We start from the raw sequence: 18664 nt of genomic DNA on the forward strand, positions 1-18664 counted from the left end.
CCGTTTATACCCTTGTTTTAATTAATTGTTTATCATATTTTTCCCGTTAAAGTTCCACATGCTTTCATTTTAGAGCAGCACAAACATCTTTTTTCAGCAAATTCTCCCAAAGTAGTAAAGATGGAGGGCGGGCCCTTCATAAACCAGAGAGACAGAGCTTTGACCTGTCGGCCATATTGGGAGTGGCATCTTTGCTGCGTTCTGCAAAAATACAGTTATGCTGCGTTCCATTTACCTCGGAAGTCGGAATTTGTTCTCTTCTAATATTTTTCCCAATTTCTATAATAACAACAACAATGGCAATAATAAGAAGAATATTTATTTATTGTCATACAAATACATATTAATATCTAAACATTTGGATTTTAAAGGGCTTTGTTGTCACCCATCATTATGTATTTATTATTATTATAATTATTATAATATAATAATAATTATTATTATTATTATTATGATGATGATGATGATTATTATTATTATTATGATTATGATTATTATTATTATTATTATTATTATTATTATTATTATTATTATTATTATTATGATTATTATTATTATTATTATTATTATTATTATTATTATTATTATTATTATTATTATTATTATTATTATTATGTGGTTTGTATATTGTTAGAAAGTATGAGTGAATTTTAAGCACATGAGTTTTTGTCATTAATGTACTCTCCCATATAAATATTCTACATAAAAGCAATTTATCTAAATTCCTTGACTGTAAATTGAAGTTCAGGATATTCGGAAAGCCAGATTTCCCACCAGATTGTCCAGGTTGAAACTCTCACACTGGCGGAAAACCCGATGTGTCTTCTGAACGGCGCTTCTCCACAGCGTTTTAAGGCTCGAGTTTTCACGCCATGGTGCATTCACTCAAGTCGGAAATATGTGTTTATGTCATTTCCAGAAATAACACTGACTAACTGAAGAGCTTTGTGACACCCGATGAGAAAAAATCACACACTTCTTTTACACAGTAATTTAATCAGTGTTATTTATGTGGCTGTATAAATCAAGATGACATCAAAGTTCAACAACAACGATTAAATTGCATGATGTAAATTTATTCAGAAACATATCAATTCAACTAATAAGAGCAACAAGTCGATGTTTGTTTGAGCTGTACAAAGCTTGGAGTTTCAAGAGTTTTAAAATGAAGATGCTTGAATAGATATGATCATCACTGTTTTCACTGTTTTATATGGCTTCATTTGGATTCCATATAAAATCCCAATGAAATACATTGAAACGTGTTGTAATTTGACAAAATATGACAAGTTTAAACGTTCCAACCATAAACTTTCTTTTAGATGGTGAATAACTTTATTTATGAAGCACCAAACCATCTCTGGTGAAATTGGATGTGAGGAAGAGTTGATTCACGTATTCTAAAACCATTTAAATGTGGATCGTCTACAATACGAGATGTGCTTGAATGCATCGTTAGACCGTAAAATACGCTATAGAAGGACAATGACATTAGAAGGACAGAAAAGGTGGGAAACGGCGGGACATATACACTGACCAAACGGTTCGAAGGATCCGCTTTATTTCCACATATAAACAGAAGCTACGCACGTTTTTTGTGGCAAACGGAAGTTTTTGTTGAAGGATTTCACAGGAAGCCCGGTGTTTCATTTTCGCGCGCTTGCGATCCATTCGGAGCGCATTGTTGGTGCTGCTGCCGACCGCGGCGCTCCGCTCACTTCACATCCCGCAGCTGCGAGGGGTGGTGGCGACAACAGCGTCCAGCCTGGCGGTTGTCAGCGTTTGGTTTCCTTCTGGACAAGGACGGTGAAAAATGGCTCCCGCGGGAGCGTTAGAAAGTTGCATTTAAGTAATTTCTCGGCAGTTTAAACGTTAAGCTAGCTAATGTAGCTTCCAAAGAGACTCCGGGGTTCCAGCAACGTTTGTTTAACTAAAAACGGGGTTTTTCCCTTTAAATATCAGACAGGAGCTTTTTTGCATGTTCACCAGATAATATTGATCACTTATTGGTACTTGAAAATATTTTACACCACCGTGATGCTGCTATTTAATGAAAACGTAACCAGGTTTGATGCTGCTATTAACACTGCGTGTAATCTGAATAGTTTTATTAGTTTTAAATTAATTTGGGCAGCATGTGGTTTATTTGACAGTTACACCGGAAGTGTTTTCATAGTTTGGTTGACTTGACATATTTTGCCAGTCCGCGTGGCGCCACCTCATTTAAAACTATCTAAAAAAAGTTTTAAAAAAGTTAAATAAGCCATTAATTAAATGACTTTGGTAATAAACATATAAATGTATCCATTAAACAAATTAGTTAAATAATTTATAGTCGGTTAAGTGTCTGAAAGGGATTTTCAAAAATAAATAATTGTGAAAAAAAAAAACAGTTTTAATATTTAAACTCATTAAACATTTAATGAGTTTTGTATTTCTGGATCTGGTGATATTTTAATTGAAATTATAAACTATCACCAGGGGCAATATGACAGGATAGAATTAATATATAGAAATTTGGACGTTTAATAACGTAAATGAATTTGGAAAAACATATATAAAATAAATAGCATATGAGTATTTTTTTATGTTTCAGATATTAGAAAATTAAACAATAAGTGAAAATCATTCATAAAATGTTGACTTTTTCAGATTATGTACTTTATTTTTATTATTAGTATTATTACTTTTAATTTTTTTTAATTCACTTATTGTTAAATATAATAAAAAGTGTTTCAACTTGTTTTATTATTGTTATTTCAAAGTTCTCTGGTATATTACATCAATCTCCAGGGAGTCTTGTGATATTCAGGCAATAATTTAAATAAAAATTGCAATAAATATGTGAAATAGAGCAACAATTAGATTAATATGTAAATCCTTTATTTAATACACAATATCAATAATAATAATACTTTAAAAAAAAACCAAAACTCATATGTCTGAAAATGTAACTTGATGATTTTAAAAAATTAACAAGAATTTAATTTAACCTTCAGTCTGTTTGAACATCCTATGGTTTCGCTCATTGAATTTAATGGCTAATTTTTGAATAACGTTACATGAATAGTGTTCATATAAGGAACACTATTTTGAATGAATTATAAATGTCCTATTTAGGTTTTTATGTAAGTCTCTAATGAAAAATTTAAATAATTGAAAAATCACATGGAGCTTAAGTAAACACACGTTTAAAAACAAACACCTACTGTGGATTCTTTTCAAATGTTACTGTTATTTGAAAGAAAACATGATTATTCAGAAGGCTGTATAACTTAAAAAGCGGTTTAATCTTCCCCAGGCCAGTCGTCCAGCTTTGACAGTGAAACTTGATGTGCCTGTGAATCTGAAGCGTTGTGATCATGACATCCTCTGGTGCCTCGGCCGTTGTGCCTCCATGTTTCCACTACGAAACCAAATACATTGTGCTGCACTTCCTGAGAAAGCTGCCTGTCCGCAGATCACGGACTCCGACCACAGAGCTAGGTGAGGGAAACGCTTGTGACGCTTTTCTTAGTAAATGAGTAATTTACTGATTATTCTGACGAGCAGAATGAAAAATAGCCTTGCCTGTTCTGTAGTAGTGGCTTAAGTTAGCAGAAGAAATATTTAAAACATAAAATGCTGTCAAAAAGCAAATCAGCTCCTTATTGTTGTGTTTTTACATAAAAAATTATTCTGCTGTGTAAAATGCAAAATGATTCAAACGTTACTTTAAGTCTCAAGTTTGAAGTAAAAAAATCTTTTTTGTGGTAGACTAGCTTCCGCTGCTATTAGCTAAGCTAACACAGCAGTGGTTGATTGCCTAATTTAAGCCCCTGCCCTCCTGATGATCCGTCAGAGTTGGTTGGCTTATTATAATTTTTTTTAACTGAACCAAAACACACTAAATTCTGCAGCACATATACTTGTTAAGGTTCTCATAGTCAAGCTAGCATAACTTACCTACTGCCCTCTCTTTCAATAAAGTTTAAATTTTTTTTAATTAAAACTTTGTCCTGACCTTGTTGTCTAGTTTTTGTAATGCTGGCTATTAATCGCAAAGCATCGCATCCCTTTTTCTTCTAGATATCACGCATACATTTAAGATCTAGCTCATTATGTTGGCAACTTCAGCTAAAACCAATGCTAGTCATTGTAGCAGAGCAGTTTTTGCCTCTAGCAGGAAGCAGGGGGGCAAGATCCTGTGTGTGACGTCACACTGCAACGTGTCCGTATGCCGACCCAAACCAATATTGGCCAGATCAGACTAATGGTGCTTACCATTCATCAACTGTGAGAAATTTCAATTGCAGAGCGATTTGCTGAATCATTGCAGCCCTGGTGCATGCTCATGTCGCAGCAACTCAAAGTATTTTGGGTTGTTGGGCGTGTAGCCACCTGTTCTCCAGCCCTGAATGTCTGCATTCAGATGTCTGAATGCAGACATCTGAAAGCTCTCTGGCTTTCAGATGTCTGCATTCAGTCGACATCTGAATCCACCTTCATCTGAGACACTTTCAACTCATCTGTATTCTCATATCTGTCCAGATTGACAGAAACGTCTGCTTTATTTATTGAAATCTTACTTTGGAAATACAGGAGTTATTTCCCCACATTCCTGCATATTTGAACCCAAATCCTTAATTTCCCGCTGATGTTCTGGTTCTGGTGCTTCTCCACATTAAACAGCAGTGAAAGAAACACAAACAGCTGCTTCTATTTTGCTTTATGTTCATAAATCGAGCAGAAGAGAGGCGGTATTGAGTTGCAGAATGTTTGAAAACTTCCAAATGACCGACTGATCCCTGCTTTCCACTCGACCCGGTCCAGTTTGTGACAGCCTGTCATGAGCAATTATCGTAGGATTACTCTCACACCAGTAGACGGCGGACAGCGGTCTGACCGGCTGCCTGCTGAGGCAGCAGAGCAGCCCGGCCCCGAGTCTCTGGGCTGAACGGGACAAAGGGGAAATAAGGGAGGCAGATTTTTTTTGTCTTCAGTTTTTATTTTAATTGGTTGCTATTGTCCTTTTGTGTTGGTGGTTCTGATTGGGTCTGTTTATAAAGTTTTGTTCATGTTTTGGTTTAACTGTTGCTGTTTGGACAGTTAATATTGGGAAGAATATTTTTCACTTACTTTTTACTTTCACATAGTGTTACTATGGCAACAAATTGTTATTTCTACACTTAGGAACATCTGATTAGCATCTCAAACGCTCAGTTAATATCTGAACTTTGACCCCAAATCCCAGAGGACTTGCAAAGATGACCACAGAAAGAAAGAATGAGGAAGTTCAAACCATCTCTTCAAGTCTAACAACATAAATAGGATATTTAAAGGAGTGGCAAAAGCAAAGGAGGTGGATCACAGAGCTAGTCTATAACAATCATAGTGTTATTCAGGATGTGCTACCAGCTGCAAATGACCAGAACGTTGTCAATATTCTGCTAATGTCAAAAGAACACCATTTTACAATGGTGACGTTTCCATTAAAAACGAAACAAATTAAAATCCCTCGTTAAAAAGTCATTAAGCTGCTTCCTGTTGTCTTCTTCTTCATGGTTTCCCCCAGTAGCAACATCTGGTAGTTGATCATGTGACTCGCGTAACGTGGTTTGTCTCGAGGAGATGAAAAGATGGACTTGAAAAGTTAGTTCCACTTTCTCTAAAGTACTAAGGTAAAGGGCTGTACCAACATGGCATTTAGTGGAAGCTAATGCTGAAGCTCCAACCTCTTGCTTCATAAAGTTTCTGTAAAAAAAGAGGAAATAGAACAGGTGTGCAAACAAATGTCAAAATAAGAGCATGAATATAAACTTCGAAGTGACAGGTGTCAAACTCCGGTCCTCCGGGCCGCTGGCCGTCCTGCAGGTTTCATATGAGCCACAGGTCCAAAACACTGGACTGAAAAGGCTTCATCACCTCCAGCGTGGTTCGGTTCTCCAGAACCTTCATGACCTAATTATTCTGTTCAGGTGCTGCAGCAGAGGCTCATCTAGAAGTTGTTCTAACTACTTGACAAATTATTAAGTCAATAACCAAAACTTCCACAGACATCAAATTTCATCCAAACAAATAATTTAGGCAAAACTAAGTGCGCTAAAAGTTTTAAAGATTATTAGCACATTATCTGCCTGCTGGTGTGAAACCTCCACGCCTCGCATGGTTGGTTAGACCTCTGCTATTCGCCTAGAATAATTTACTTCCACATGAGCTGCTCTAAAGTCATTCTGACGGGTTTTCCTCTGTGTTTTATTAGGAGTCAGCAGCTGCCTGTCCAGGTTCTCCTGCCTACAGAGAGTAAAGTGTAAAATAAGGCTGCAGCCATCAGGGGCTTTTGCAAAGGATTCGTCTCCGTTTAAACTTTAAACAGGGACGAATCTCAGTAAAAGTATTGATTATAATATGAGGATAAACTAGTTTATTTATCAGGCAAGGTGGAGCAGAAACAAGGATTAAGAGGATTATTAACACTGACCGAACCCGCTCTTTAATATTCAGATAAATGCAGGATAATATTTGAGTTGGTAGATACAGATTTAAAGCTGGTCCAGGTCTGATGTGTTAAGGAGACGCCCAGGAGGAGTGGGAGAGAAGCAGACGAATGAAACAGCAAATCGACGAGGAGCTGAAGCAGCTGGAGCAGGAAGTCAATGACAGTAAGTTTCTACTGCCTGAGTGAATTAGGCCCCGCCCCTTTTCACTGGCCCCGCCCCCTTTCAATGGCCCCGCCTCCATCCCTGACCCCATCACTGGCCCCGCCCCCTCCTCCAACAGATTACATGAAGTTGGTGTCGAACGTTTGTTCGACGCTTGTGCAGCAAAAGTTTTTGTTTTCTGCTCATTTGGAAGATGTGAACAAATGTTTCCAGAGGTCATCCAAGGTCAACCAGCCAGTCCAGATTTACAAAGTCAGATTGAATACGGTGTCGATCAGCTGTGCTGGTTTGTGCAAGGACAAGTTTTTGTTTGTCGTTTTTAAGCTTTTTTAAAAATACAAGTTAAACAGATCAACTTGGCTCTCCACATTAACAAAATTAATTGCTATGTTTGCGCAGCTAAACTTGTTTTTTTTTTTTTGTAGTTTGTGGGTGCAGGTGACTGGTTGACCTTTGACATGTAAATTCATCTAAACATTTATTAATATTGAAACATTTTTGCACCAATTTAGTGTTTAGGAAACTTCTCTCTGGTGTTTTCAGTCTGAAAGCTTGTCTGATGTGTTGAGTAACTAATTTAAAGTTTTTATTTTTCCTTAATTAACCTCATTTCTGATCAAAGTTTCCAGTTCTGCGGCTTTTTCTTGTTTCATGGCATCTTCCTCCTGTTTTCAGCGTTTTCTGAGTCGGACTTCGACCTGCGCCAGTCGGTGGTGTTCTGCCCGCCGAACCCGGACAACTCCGTGGAGGAGTGCCTCGCCGCCATTGGGCACAGCGTGTCCCGAGAGCTCGGTCCGCAGCTCCCGCCGCCGTGGAGAAACTCCTGTCAGGGTGAGCAGAGCTGTGGAAATATTTACCAAAGAGTTTCACACAGTGAGCTTTCGCTATCGCTCCATCCTGCTGCAGATAGTCGCTCAACTCGCAGCAAGACGTGATCTGCACAAAGGCTCTCGCTCGGCTTGTTGACATTTCTCAGTATTCTTTATGTGAGCATTTATGAGGTCAGACGCTGATGTTGGACAAGAATGCAGCAACAATTATTTTAGGATGATGGATGGATGGATGGATGGATGGATGGATGATGGATGGATGGATGGATGGATGGATGGATGGATGGATGGATGGATGATGGATGGATGGATGGATGGATGGATGGATGGAGGATGGATGGATGGATGATGGATGGATGGATGATGGATGGATGGATGGATGGATGGATGGATGGATGAATGATGGATGGATGGATGGATGGATGGATGGATGGATGGATGGAGGATGGATGGATGGATGATGGATGTATGGATGGATGGATGATGGATGGATGGATGGATGATGGATGGATGGATGGATGATGGATGGATGATGGATGGATGATGGATGATGGATGGATAATGGATGGATGGATGGATGGATGATGGATGGATGGATGGATGGATAATGGATGGATGGATGGATGGATGGATGGATGATGGATGGATGGATGGATGGATGATGGATGGATGGATGGATGATGGATGGATGATGGATGGATGGATGGATGATGGATGGATGGATGGATGGATGATGGATGGATGATGGATGGATGGATGGATGGATGGATGGATGGATGGAGGATGGATGGATGGATGAATGGATGGATGATGGATGATGGATGGATGGATGGATGATGGATGGATGGATGGATGGATGGATGAATGGATGGATGATGGATGGATGATGGATGATGGATGGATAATGGGATGGATGGATGGATGGATGGATGATGGATGGATGGATGGATGGATGGATGGATGGATGATGGATGATGGATGGATGATGGATGGATAATGGATGGATGGATGGATGGATGGATATGGATGGATGGATGGATGGATGGATGGATAATGGATGGATGGATGGATGGATGGATGATGGATGGATGGATGGATGGATGGATAATGGATGGATGGATGGATGGATGGATAATGGATGGATGGATGGATGATGGATGGATGGATGGATGATGGATGATGGATGGATGATGGATGATGGATGGATGATGGATGGATGGATGGATGATGGATGGATGGATGGATGGATGGATGGATAATGGATGGATGGATGGATGGATGGATGATGGATGGATGGATGGATGGATGGATGGATGGATAATGGATGGATGGATGGATGGATGGATGGAGGATGGATGGATGGATAATGGATGGATGGATGGATGGATGGATGGATGATGGATGGATGGATAGATGGATGGATGGATGGGTGGATGATGGATGGATGGATGATGGATGGATGGATGATGGATGGATGGACAGATGGATGGATGATGGATGGATGGATGGATGATGGATGGATGATGGATGGATGGATGATGGATAGATGGATGATGGATGGATGGATGGATGGATGGATGGATGATGGATGGATGGACAGATGGATGGATGATGGATGGATGGATGGATGGATGGATGATGGATGGATGATGGATGGATGGATGATGGATGGATGGATGATGGATGGATGGACAGATGGATGGATGATGGATGGATGATGGATGGATGGATGATGGATGGATGGATGATGGATGGATGGATGGATGGATGATGGATGGATGGATGGATGGATGGATGGATGATGGATGGATGGATAATGGATGGATGGATGATGGATGGATGATGGATGGATGGATAGATGATGGATGGATGGATGGATGATGGATGGATGGATAATGGATGGATGGATGATGGATGGATGGGTGGATGGATGGATGGATGGATGATGGATGGATGATGGATGGATGGATGATGGATGGATGGATGATGGATGGATGGATAGATGGATGGATGATGGATGGATGGATGGATGATGGATGGATGGATGATGGATGGATGGATGGATGGATGATGGATGGATGGATGGATGGATGGATGGATGATGGATGGATGGATGGATGATGGATGGATGATGGATGGATGATGGATGGATGGATGATGGATGGATGGATGGATGATGGATGATGGATGGATGGATGATGGATGGATGATGGATGGATGATGGATGGATGGATGATGATGGATGGATGATGGATGGATGGATGATGGATGGATGGATGGATGGATGATGGATGGATGATGGATGGATGGATGATGGATGGATGGATGATGATGGATGGATGGATGATGGATGGATGGATGGATGATGGATGGATGGATGATGGATGGATGGATGATGGATGGATGGATGGATGATGGATGGATGATGGATGGATGGATGATGGATAGATGGATGATGGATGGATGGATGGATGGATGGATGGATGATGGATGGATGGATGGATGATGGATAGATGGATGATGGATGGATGGATGGATGATGGATGGATGATGGATGGATGGATGGATGGATGGAGTATTATATTGCTTATTCTGACAATTAATTGGATAAAATATTGTACGGATTTTTCATTTAACCCCTTAAACATTTTTAGAAGTCCATTAATGTTCCAAATAATAATTCAGTTTTCTTTTTTAATGAAGAAAATAAACATTTTGTTGTAATAACATCATTCATGTAGTGAATTTAAACTGAATGAAGCTTAAACTGCCAGTTAAGGAGTTTAAAGAAATTGTTTTTATTGATATTTTTTTTAATTTGTTTCAGTCAGGTTTACAAAAACAAGAAATAACCAATAACAGAATAATTAGCTTTCCACTACTTTTCTGTTTCAAATGGAGGCGGAATCAATGAGCACTTATTTAATCCACTTCCTGTTGTCAAAGGGTTTTAGTCTAAGTAGAAAGTTTTATGTATTGTACAGCTTTGGCTAAATTATTGCTCTCAACATGTTGTGTTTTTTCAGCAAATTGCCATTTTTTGAGTGTGTATTCTCCAGTTAATGATTAATTGCTTACAAAATTATTTCATAATGATGATTATTTCAGTAATCGATTAATCACAATTAATCTGATGAATCACAATTAATCTGATTAATCGTTTCAGCACTACTTCTTTTCTTTGCGGCCAGATTTCAGTGACAGTGCTGTTTGGTGTTTGTAAAGCTGAATGTTTGCGTGTTTCAGGCCTCTGGACGACCAGAGATTTCAGAGCACAGCTCTGGATCTGGCCAGACTCACTGAATCGTGCTGGAACAAGGTGAGCCAGTGGCTTCTTCCTGTCGTCATGTGACGCAGCCTCCTCACGTTATTGGCTGTGTCTGACAGGTGTTGGTGCCGCTGCTGCTGCTGCGGGCCCTGCAGTATGAAGGGAAGCCTCTGAAGACGCTGCTGCAGCTGGGGCTGCACTGCCTGCAGGACGACGAGGCGCAGTTCATCATCCAGCAGGGAGGATGGGTGAGTGTTCGATCGCAGAGGGGAAAACTTCTACAAACTGTCCCACAGGGATTCCCGTAGCCTGGGTTTGTGTTGCATTATGGGATGAACTAAGAAGAGATGGCGGCGAGTCGTTTTCGTAAAGCGTTAAACTTTGAGGACGTCTCCTCGGATGTTACCGGAAATAAAAATCCAGATGTTTGACTGATTTTAAAGTCAGAAGATGGAAATTTGTTCTCCAAAAACAACTTCAGTTCACAGTAGGAGAAGAGTTGTGACCTTTTATCTCTGTCATCTGAGACTGAAAACATGGAAACGGGACTTTCTGCACGTTTACATTCAGATCGACATGCAGTTGCTAAATTAGCCACCGGAGAGCAGCAGTGAGTCACCTGCTGTTGGCTTAAAATGCTAAAAACAGGTTTTTATGTTTTCTGTATATTCTCTTCAAAATATAGAAAGGTCCAACCTTTAATTTGTGATTTTAGAATTATTGAGAGCCTCTACAAACCATTGGCTCAATCAAATTTGATTAATAAAATGAGCTGCAATAACTGAAATGTTAACTTTCTGAGGCTCAAATTATTGCTTTGGAGTCTTAAAATAATGAAATAATGTCCAGGTTCAGTTTATTAACTCAACTGAAAACAATCTGTCTGAGTGTAGTCAATGCTGCTATAGGAAATCAATCAATCAATCAATCAATCAATCAATCAATCAATCAATCAATCAATCAATCAATCAATCAATCAATCACTCAGGAGACCTGGAACAGTTTAACTTAATGTACTTATCACTAAAGAAAGTTAAATAAATGTTTGTATGTTTTTAATAACATCGGATTCAAATTATTAGATTCCCCAAAGTATTTATTTGACTTTTTAATAGAGTTAATTTTAAGGTCTGTAATTAATGAGTCACATTTCGATGGATAAATCAACAAGATGAGCAACAGTTTCAATTCAGAACCATTATTGCTGCTAAATTATAGAACAAAAATCCAAATAGGATCCGTTTCTCCCGTCATTCACAGGAACGGGCAGCACTGGTCCAGATGAAGATGAACCTGAAGATTTACCACAATATTTTGTGGGACTATTGTGAAAACAAGAAAACTGATTAATCTCTGCATTTTTAGACAACTTATTGCTGTGACAGCAGCAACTTATTGCTGTGACAGCAGCAACTTATTGCTGTGACAGCAGCAACTTATTGCTGTGACAGCAGCAACTTATTGCATGACTCCAACAAATCCTGCCAGTCACATAAAGATGTTTGATTTGTTTCACTTCATTTAATCTGTGTTAAATGTGACAGCTATTGATTTAAAAAGTCTAATTAGCAATCCCTGAAATATGGACAGTTTTTTAAACATAATTAATTGTGATAACAATCACTCAAACTTCTATAAATTATAAACGATACAGTAGAGACCCACAGAAGGTGGTTCCTTGTTGAAGTAAGATTTGGAAGACGTTTTATTTGTTTTAGAGGCTGCAGTCATTTAAAAATCGGACTGACTGGTCGTCATCGATGGCGAACGCTCCAGGTCTCGTATCGACGCGTCGTTTCAGCGTTTGCTTTGGAGAAGTGAGGGGAGCGCTGCTGGCTGTAAACGAGGTCACTGATGAGAAGCCACGTGACTCGGCACGTTATCGCCGCTCCATTACTGCAGACAAAGCTGCATTCTCCCACAACGCTGCGTCACAGCTGAACAGATGACGGGATGGCTGATGAAGGGATGAAGAGGAAAGAGGCGGGGAGGGGAGGGCCGGCCGAGCGACAGCAGCCAGTGGGAGCAAAGTTGCATCTCTTCCACTTTGACGGCTGCATGCTGGCGCCCGACTCACGAACTGCGACCTGAGCTCTGTCTTGTGGCTCCTGTCCGGCTGGATCTCCACAGATTTGTGCGCTGAGGTGCGATTTGGCGCCGCAGGACTTTACGCCGAGGTGAGACGTTTTCCTGTGGAGCGACAAAAACCCAAACTCATTTCCAGGTGCTGAGAAGGTCTCCTCTTCCTGGCAACATGGCCGCTGCCGCCTCCTGTGGTTCTTCAGGCTTCTTTATAGGGATGAAACTAACGATTGTTTTTGTAATCGATTCATCTGACAATTAATTAATTGCATAAAAATAGTTGCATTCTACAGATTTTCCATTGAACTATTTAAGCCTTTCTAGTACAATGTTAGAAATGAGTATATATATAAAAAAATCTAATATGCAAATCATAATTTAGGAGTTTTGGCTAAAACATATTGCAGACAAATGTTTTATCTCAAATGGCCTTTTCCTTTAGTTAATCAGTTACTAAATTAGATGTCAATTATGTCAATAATCGATTAATCATAATCGTTTCAGCCCGACTTTGTTTCTCTGTATCGTATTTCTTTTTCGTACTCCAGATCATGTATTTTGTCTGCCAGGCCGTTGTTAACGTCTCTGAGATGAAACCGGAGCAGGATGCTGGGTTTTGACTGTTGGAGCAGAAAACAATGAGGTTCATTATGAGCCTAATGTGGTTCACAGTCGGTTTGGCAGGAACAAAGCCCGGGTCGGGTTCTGCAGGTCTGGCAGCGCAAAGAACCAGCCGGCCGTCCTTCTCCTTCTGGAAACTGCTGATCTCAAAGTTGACGTCAGCCATTTTCTCCTGCGGTTTGAGTCGTTGAATCCTGGGAGGATGAAGGTGAAACGCTGTGAACCCGACAGCTGATAGTCAAAGCAGGATATCTGGGAACATGCAAAACATTTCTGATGCCGCAGCAGCTTCGTGCTGCAGCAGCCTTGCGTTGCAGCAGCTTCGCGCCGCAGCCTCACGCCGCAGCCAGCTCCCGGACTTACGTAAGCGATTCGCTCACCGGCTCCAGGGTGGAACACGTTCATCACGACCCGTTCTGGATCAGCAGCAGAACACAATTTCTGTTCTTTTATGTGATTTAAAAATCTACTTTTTAAATAAGAAAATTGGGACTAGAACTAACAATCATTTTAATAATTGACTATATTGGTGATTAATCGATTAATCAGATAAAAAACACTTTGCCTTTTATGTACAATATTAGTAAGACATTTTAAAATGCAAATAATCAAATTCTTTTCTAATAGAATTAGAAAATGATCATTATATTGCCAAGAATGTGAAAATCTCCATCTTTTCTGCTGGACTGAATATCAATACAGTGTAGGGATGACCTGCTGATTATTGATCAATAATCAAACGGTGACTAATTTTTCCAGAATCTGAACCAGGCGAAGCTAAAACTGCACAGCAGGAGATCTGGGTAGAAGAGATTTAAGAAGATTTTTAAATATTAATGCAATTTTTTGTGTGCAGTCTTGGCTAAATTACTGCAGTGGACATGTTTTTTTCCAAAAAACGGCTTTTTTTAGAGTCTGTACCGCAGTTATTAATTAATTACTAAATTAGAGGCCAATTATTTCAATAATCAATCGTTTGAGCTCTACTCTGCACATATGCAGCCACTTTCTCGCTGTGTTTAGCGACTTTTCTAACCAAATAAATCTGAATCATTTTCAGAACTTATTTGCTCCTGGTGCCAAGATGGTGAACTTATTGATGCGACCCAATCAACTGGAGCCGAATTAGTCAATAAATGTTGATTATGTGCATCTCTGAGAACTGCAGTCTCCAAACGATGCTAACATGTTTTGTTTTGATGAGTTCAGGGATTTAGTTTGGTAAGTTCCTCGGTGTGTCGCCCTGCCTGTGCTGATCTCAGGTCAGATTAGAATTTCAGTGAGAGTGAAAAACAGAGGCGGCTCTGGCTCCGACCCAGGAATCTGCCGTCTGGGTTTGTCTTCAGGCGAGGGCGGAGATCTGCGTCTGGCAACGAAGCCCAGCGTAGGTTAATGTTTGGCAGCTGCAGCACAGTTCAAGGTCAGCAACGCGCAAATCTGCACGACCGACCTGAAGGTTAGCTGGGATAAAACGGTAAAGCTTCATGTTTGAAATGTTTCATCTGTGGCTCATAGTGACTTGCTGTTGTTAAACTGCCTTTAAATGTCTGTTAATGTGGGTGAAAAGCAGCTGATTGGTGTTGGAAGGCCATTCTGGAGGATTTTGGAAAGTGCTCCTGCTGTTCCACATGTAAAGCAGCTTAGGGAGAATACGGATGTTGGATAATTCTGGAGCGTTCCCAGATTTAATCTCTCTGCTCTCACCAGCTGACATGCAGAGAATAACCTTCAGTTATTTTCTTTTTGCAAGTTCTGGATATTCTTTGGTTGAAAATGAGTGAATCGCTCTTCTGTCAGACGCTTTCTGTCTGCTGTGTTGTCAAACCGTTCGCCCTTCCTGTCAGTCAAACGACTGACACTGCCGGTTAAATCCTGTTTACCATCCACAGCGTGTTCCAGGTTATAATCTGAATTATGGACCAGAAATCATGAAAATATTCACAACCCCACAACTAATCAAAGACTAGATGATATAAATTATGAGAACAATGAATTTAACTTTGAGCTAAATAAAGTATTTTTGACTTGAACTACCGAACTATTTATATGAAGATCATGGTGGAAATAACCGGCGTCTGAAATGAACATGTTAACCAGACTGGAGCTCCTCTGGATGCATCACAGGCTGAATGATTTCTGTCCTGGACCTTCTCCTCTTCTGGGTATTGCTAACTAAAAGGTTAGCTGTGATAAAGCTGAAGAACTAATCATAAACATCAGCCGCGCTAAAGCACTAAAAAACAAACATTACATGTGCTAAAGCACTAAAAAAACAAACATTAGATGTGCTAAAGCACTAAAAAACATTAGCTGTACTAAAGCACTAAAAAACAAACATTACATGTGCTAAAGCACTAAAAAACAAACATTAGATGTGCTAAAGCACTAAAAAAACAAACATTAGATGTGCTAAAGCACAAAAAACATTAGCTGTACTAAAGCACTAAAAAACAAACATTACATGTGCTAAAGCACTAAAAAACAAACATTAGATGTGCTAAAGCACAAAAAACATTAGCTGTACTAAAGCACTAAAAACAAACATTAGATGTGCTAAAGCACTACAAAAACAAACATTAGATGTGCTAAAGCACTAAAAACAAACATTAGCTGTGCTAAAGCACTAAAAAACACATTAGCTGTGCTAAAGCACTAAAAAACAAACATTAGTTGTGCTAAAGCACTAAAAAACAAACAGCAGCTGTGCTAAAGCACTAAAAAAACAAACATTAGATGTGCTAAAGCACTAAAAAACAAACATTTGATGTGCTACAGCGCTAGAAAACAAACATTAGATGTGCTAAAGCACTAAAAAACATTAGCTGTACTAAAGCACAAAAAACAAACATTACATTTGCTAAAGCACTAAAAAAACAAACATTAGATGTGCTAAAGCACTGAAAAACATTAGCTGTACTAAAGCACTAAAAAACAAACATTAGATGTGCTAAAGCACTAAAAACAAACATTAGATGTGCTAAAGCACTAAAGAACAAACATTAGCTGTCCTAAAGCACTAAAAAACACATTAGTTGTGCTGAAGCACTAAAAAACAAACATTAGTTGTGCTAAAGCACTAAAAAACAAACAGCAGCTGTGCTAAAGCACTAAAAACAAACATTAGATGTGCTAAAGCACTAAAAAACAAACATTTGATGTGCTAAAGCACTAGAAAACAAACATTAGATGTGCTAAAGCACTAAAAAACATTAGCTGTACTAAAGCACAAAAACAAACATTAGATGTGCTAAAGCACTAAAAAACAAACATTATCTGTGCTAAAGCACTAAAAAACAAACATTAGCTGTGCTAAAGCACTAAAAAACAAACATTAGTTGTGCTAAAGCACTAAAATACAAACAGCAGCTGTGCTAAAGCACTAAAAAACAACATTTGATGTGCTAAAGCACTAGAAAACAAACATTAGATGTGCTAAAGCACTAAAAAACATTAGCTGTACTAAAGCACAAAAACAAACATTAGATGTGCTAAAGCACTAAAAAACAAACATTATCTGTGCTAAAGCACTAAAAAACAAACATTAGCTGTGCTAAAGCACTAAAAAACAAACATTAGTTGTGCTAAAGCACTAAAAGACAAACAGCAGCTGTGCTAAAGCACTAAAAAACAAACATTAGCTGTGCTAAAGGTAAAGCACTAAATGATCAGGGACAGGAACAACCAAGCAGAACAAATTTGTATTTCAAACCGAATCAAACTGGATTGGGAATCAGAACCTACAGTGTGAACGCAGCCATTATTTTTCTGCTTCTGATGTGTGTCCGCCATCTTGTCTGCCTGGTTCTGTCGCAGGGTAAAGTTCTGAGCTTGGTGCAGAACGAGGACGAGGAGCCCGCGGCGGCCGTCGCCGACGACAGCAACGACATCTACATCCTGCCAGAGGAGCAGCAGCCCGGCACGCTCAGCACCGGCGACAGCGGCGAGCCCAGCTCCTGGCAGACGGACGTCCTGCCGGCGTCCCTGGGCGGCCACGAGTCGTGGGCGCAGGTCGACCTGATGGACCCCGAAGACGTGAAGGACCTTCACGGCGGCGAGGGCGTGGCGCTGTCCGAGGAGCGCGAGAACAACTCCTCCAACTCCGACATCGTCCATGTGGAGCGGGAGGAGGCGGAACTCATGGAGGAGGACGGCGACGGCGACACCATGGAGAACACGATGAGCCTGCTGATGTCCGAGAGCGACCTGGTGGCGCTGCGGGTCGAGCTCGGAGACCCGGTTCTGCACGCACAGCCGCCATTGTCCCTGGTGCTTCCCGAGGAGCCCGTCGCCATGGAGACGCCTAAGAGTTTGTCCCCAGAAGCAGAAGCCCCGCCTCCTGCTGCTGGGGTAGAACCCGACCCGGAACCCGAACCCGAACCTCAACCCGAACCTCAACCTGAACCTCAACCCGCCCCAGTGCCTGTCGAGGTGGAAGCCACGACTCAAGCTGAGGAAGTCTCACCAGAACCAGCAGAACCTGAAACCCGGCCAGAACCAGTGTCCATCCCCAAACAGAACACTGAGCCTGAACCAGAACCGGAACCAGATTCTTCTGAGCCCCCTGCGCCAGAGGTCCTGGCTGAAAAAGTTCCGGTTCTGGAGGTTCCGAAAGAGTCGCCCCAGACCCCAGCGACACCAGAACCAGAATCGGAGGAAGAGTTCCCGGTTCTGCTGTATGGCGCAGCGGTTGTGGTTCTGGTCGCCGCAGTGACCTTCAGCCTGATTCTGTGCAGGGAGGAGGTAGAAATTAATTAAATAAATGTCCTATTCTTGATGTAAAAGCTCCTTAGTGCCGGGTTTCTCTGGTCGGCCCGGTCCAAAAGAACCGGGCCCTGAAGCAGGATCATCTCCTCCTCACTCTGTCTTCTGCACGTTTCTGTCTCACCTTTTATGGTTTTCTAACTTTTCCAGAAGCAAAAGAGATTTAGATTTTTTGAAAAATGAATATTAATGAAATATTTTATTTTCTGTGAATCCAGGCAGGAAGTTCTGGTACAAAAATCATCTGTTGCACATTTTACTGCACATGCAACAAGGTTTTTGTCTTTTTGAATAAAATATTTTTCCCCCAGAGACGAGTGGAAATATTTAAATATGAAGGTTTAATGCTGCTGTAAAACAGGAGCTGAAGGCAGAAATACGGAAGACAATTCCTGCCTTGAAAGAAGAAAATCAAACAGGAAGTCATAATTACAAGAAGTTGCAACTTTGAGATTTTTTGA

General features: G+C 40.3%; 1 protein-coding gene across 1 annotated transcript; it reads left to right on the forward strand.

Annotated features, from left to right (window-relative positions):
• Nucleotides 1-1679: 1679 nt before the first annotated feature.
• On the forward strand, nucleotides 1680-18197 carry LOC129355782 (bcl-2-like protein 13). The gene is given in 8 exon segments (XM_055025392.1): nucleotides 1680-1806; nucleotides 3302-3486; nucleotides 6552-6641; nucleotides 7317-7442; nucleotides 7445-7472; nucleotides 10718-10790; nucleotides 10859-10987; nucleotides 17256-18197. Coding segments are annotated over 7 exon segments (1512 nt in total). The 5' UTR covers nucleotides 1680-1806; nucleotides 3302-3362.
• Nucleotides 18198-18664: the final 467 nt, after the last annotated feature.

Source organism: Poeciliopsis prolifica, unplaced genomic scaffold (assembly GCF_027474105.1).
Source record: "Poeciliopsis prolifica strain line A6 unplaced genomic scaffold, Auburn_PproV2 SCAFFOLD145, whole genome shotgun sequence".
NCBI lineage: Eukaryota > Metazoa > Chordata > Actinopteri > Cyprinodontiformes > Poeciliidae > Poeciliopsis > Poeciliopsis prolifica.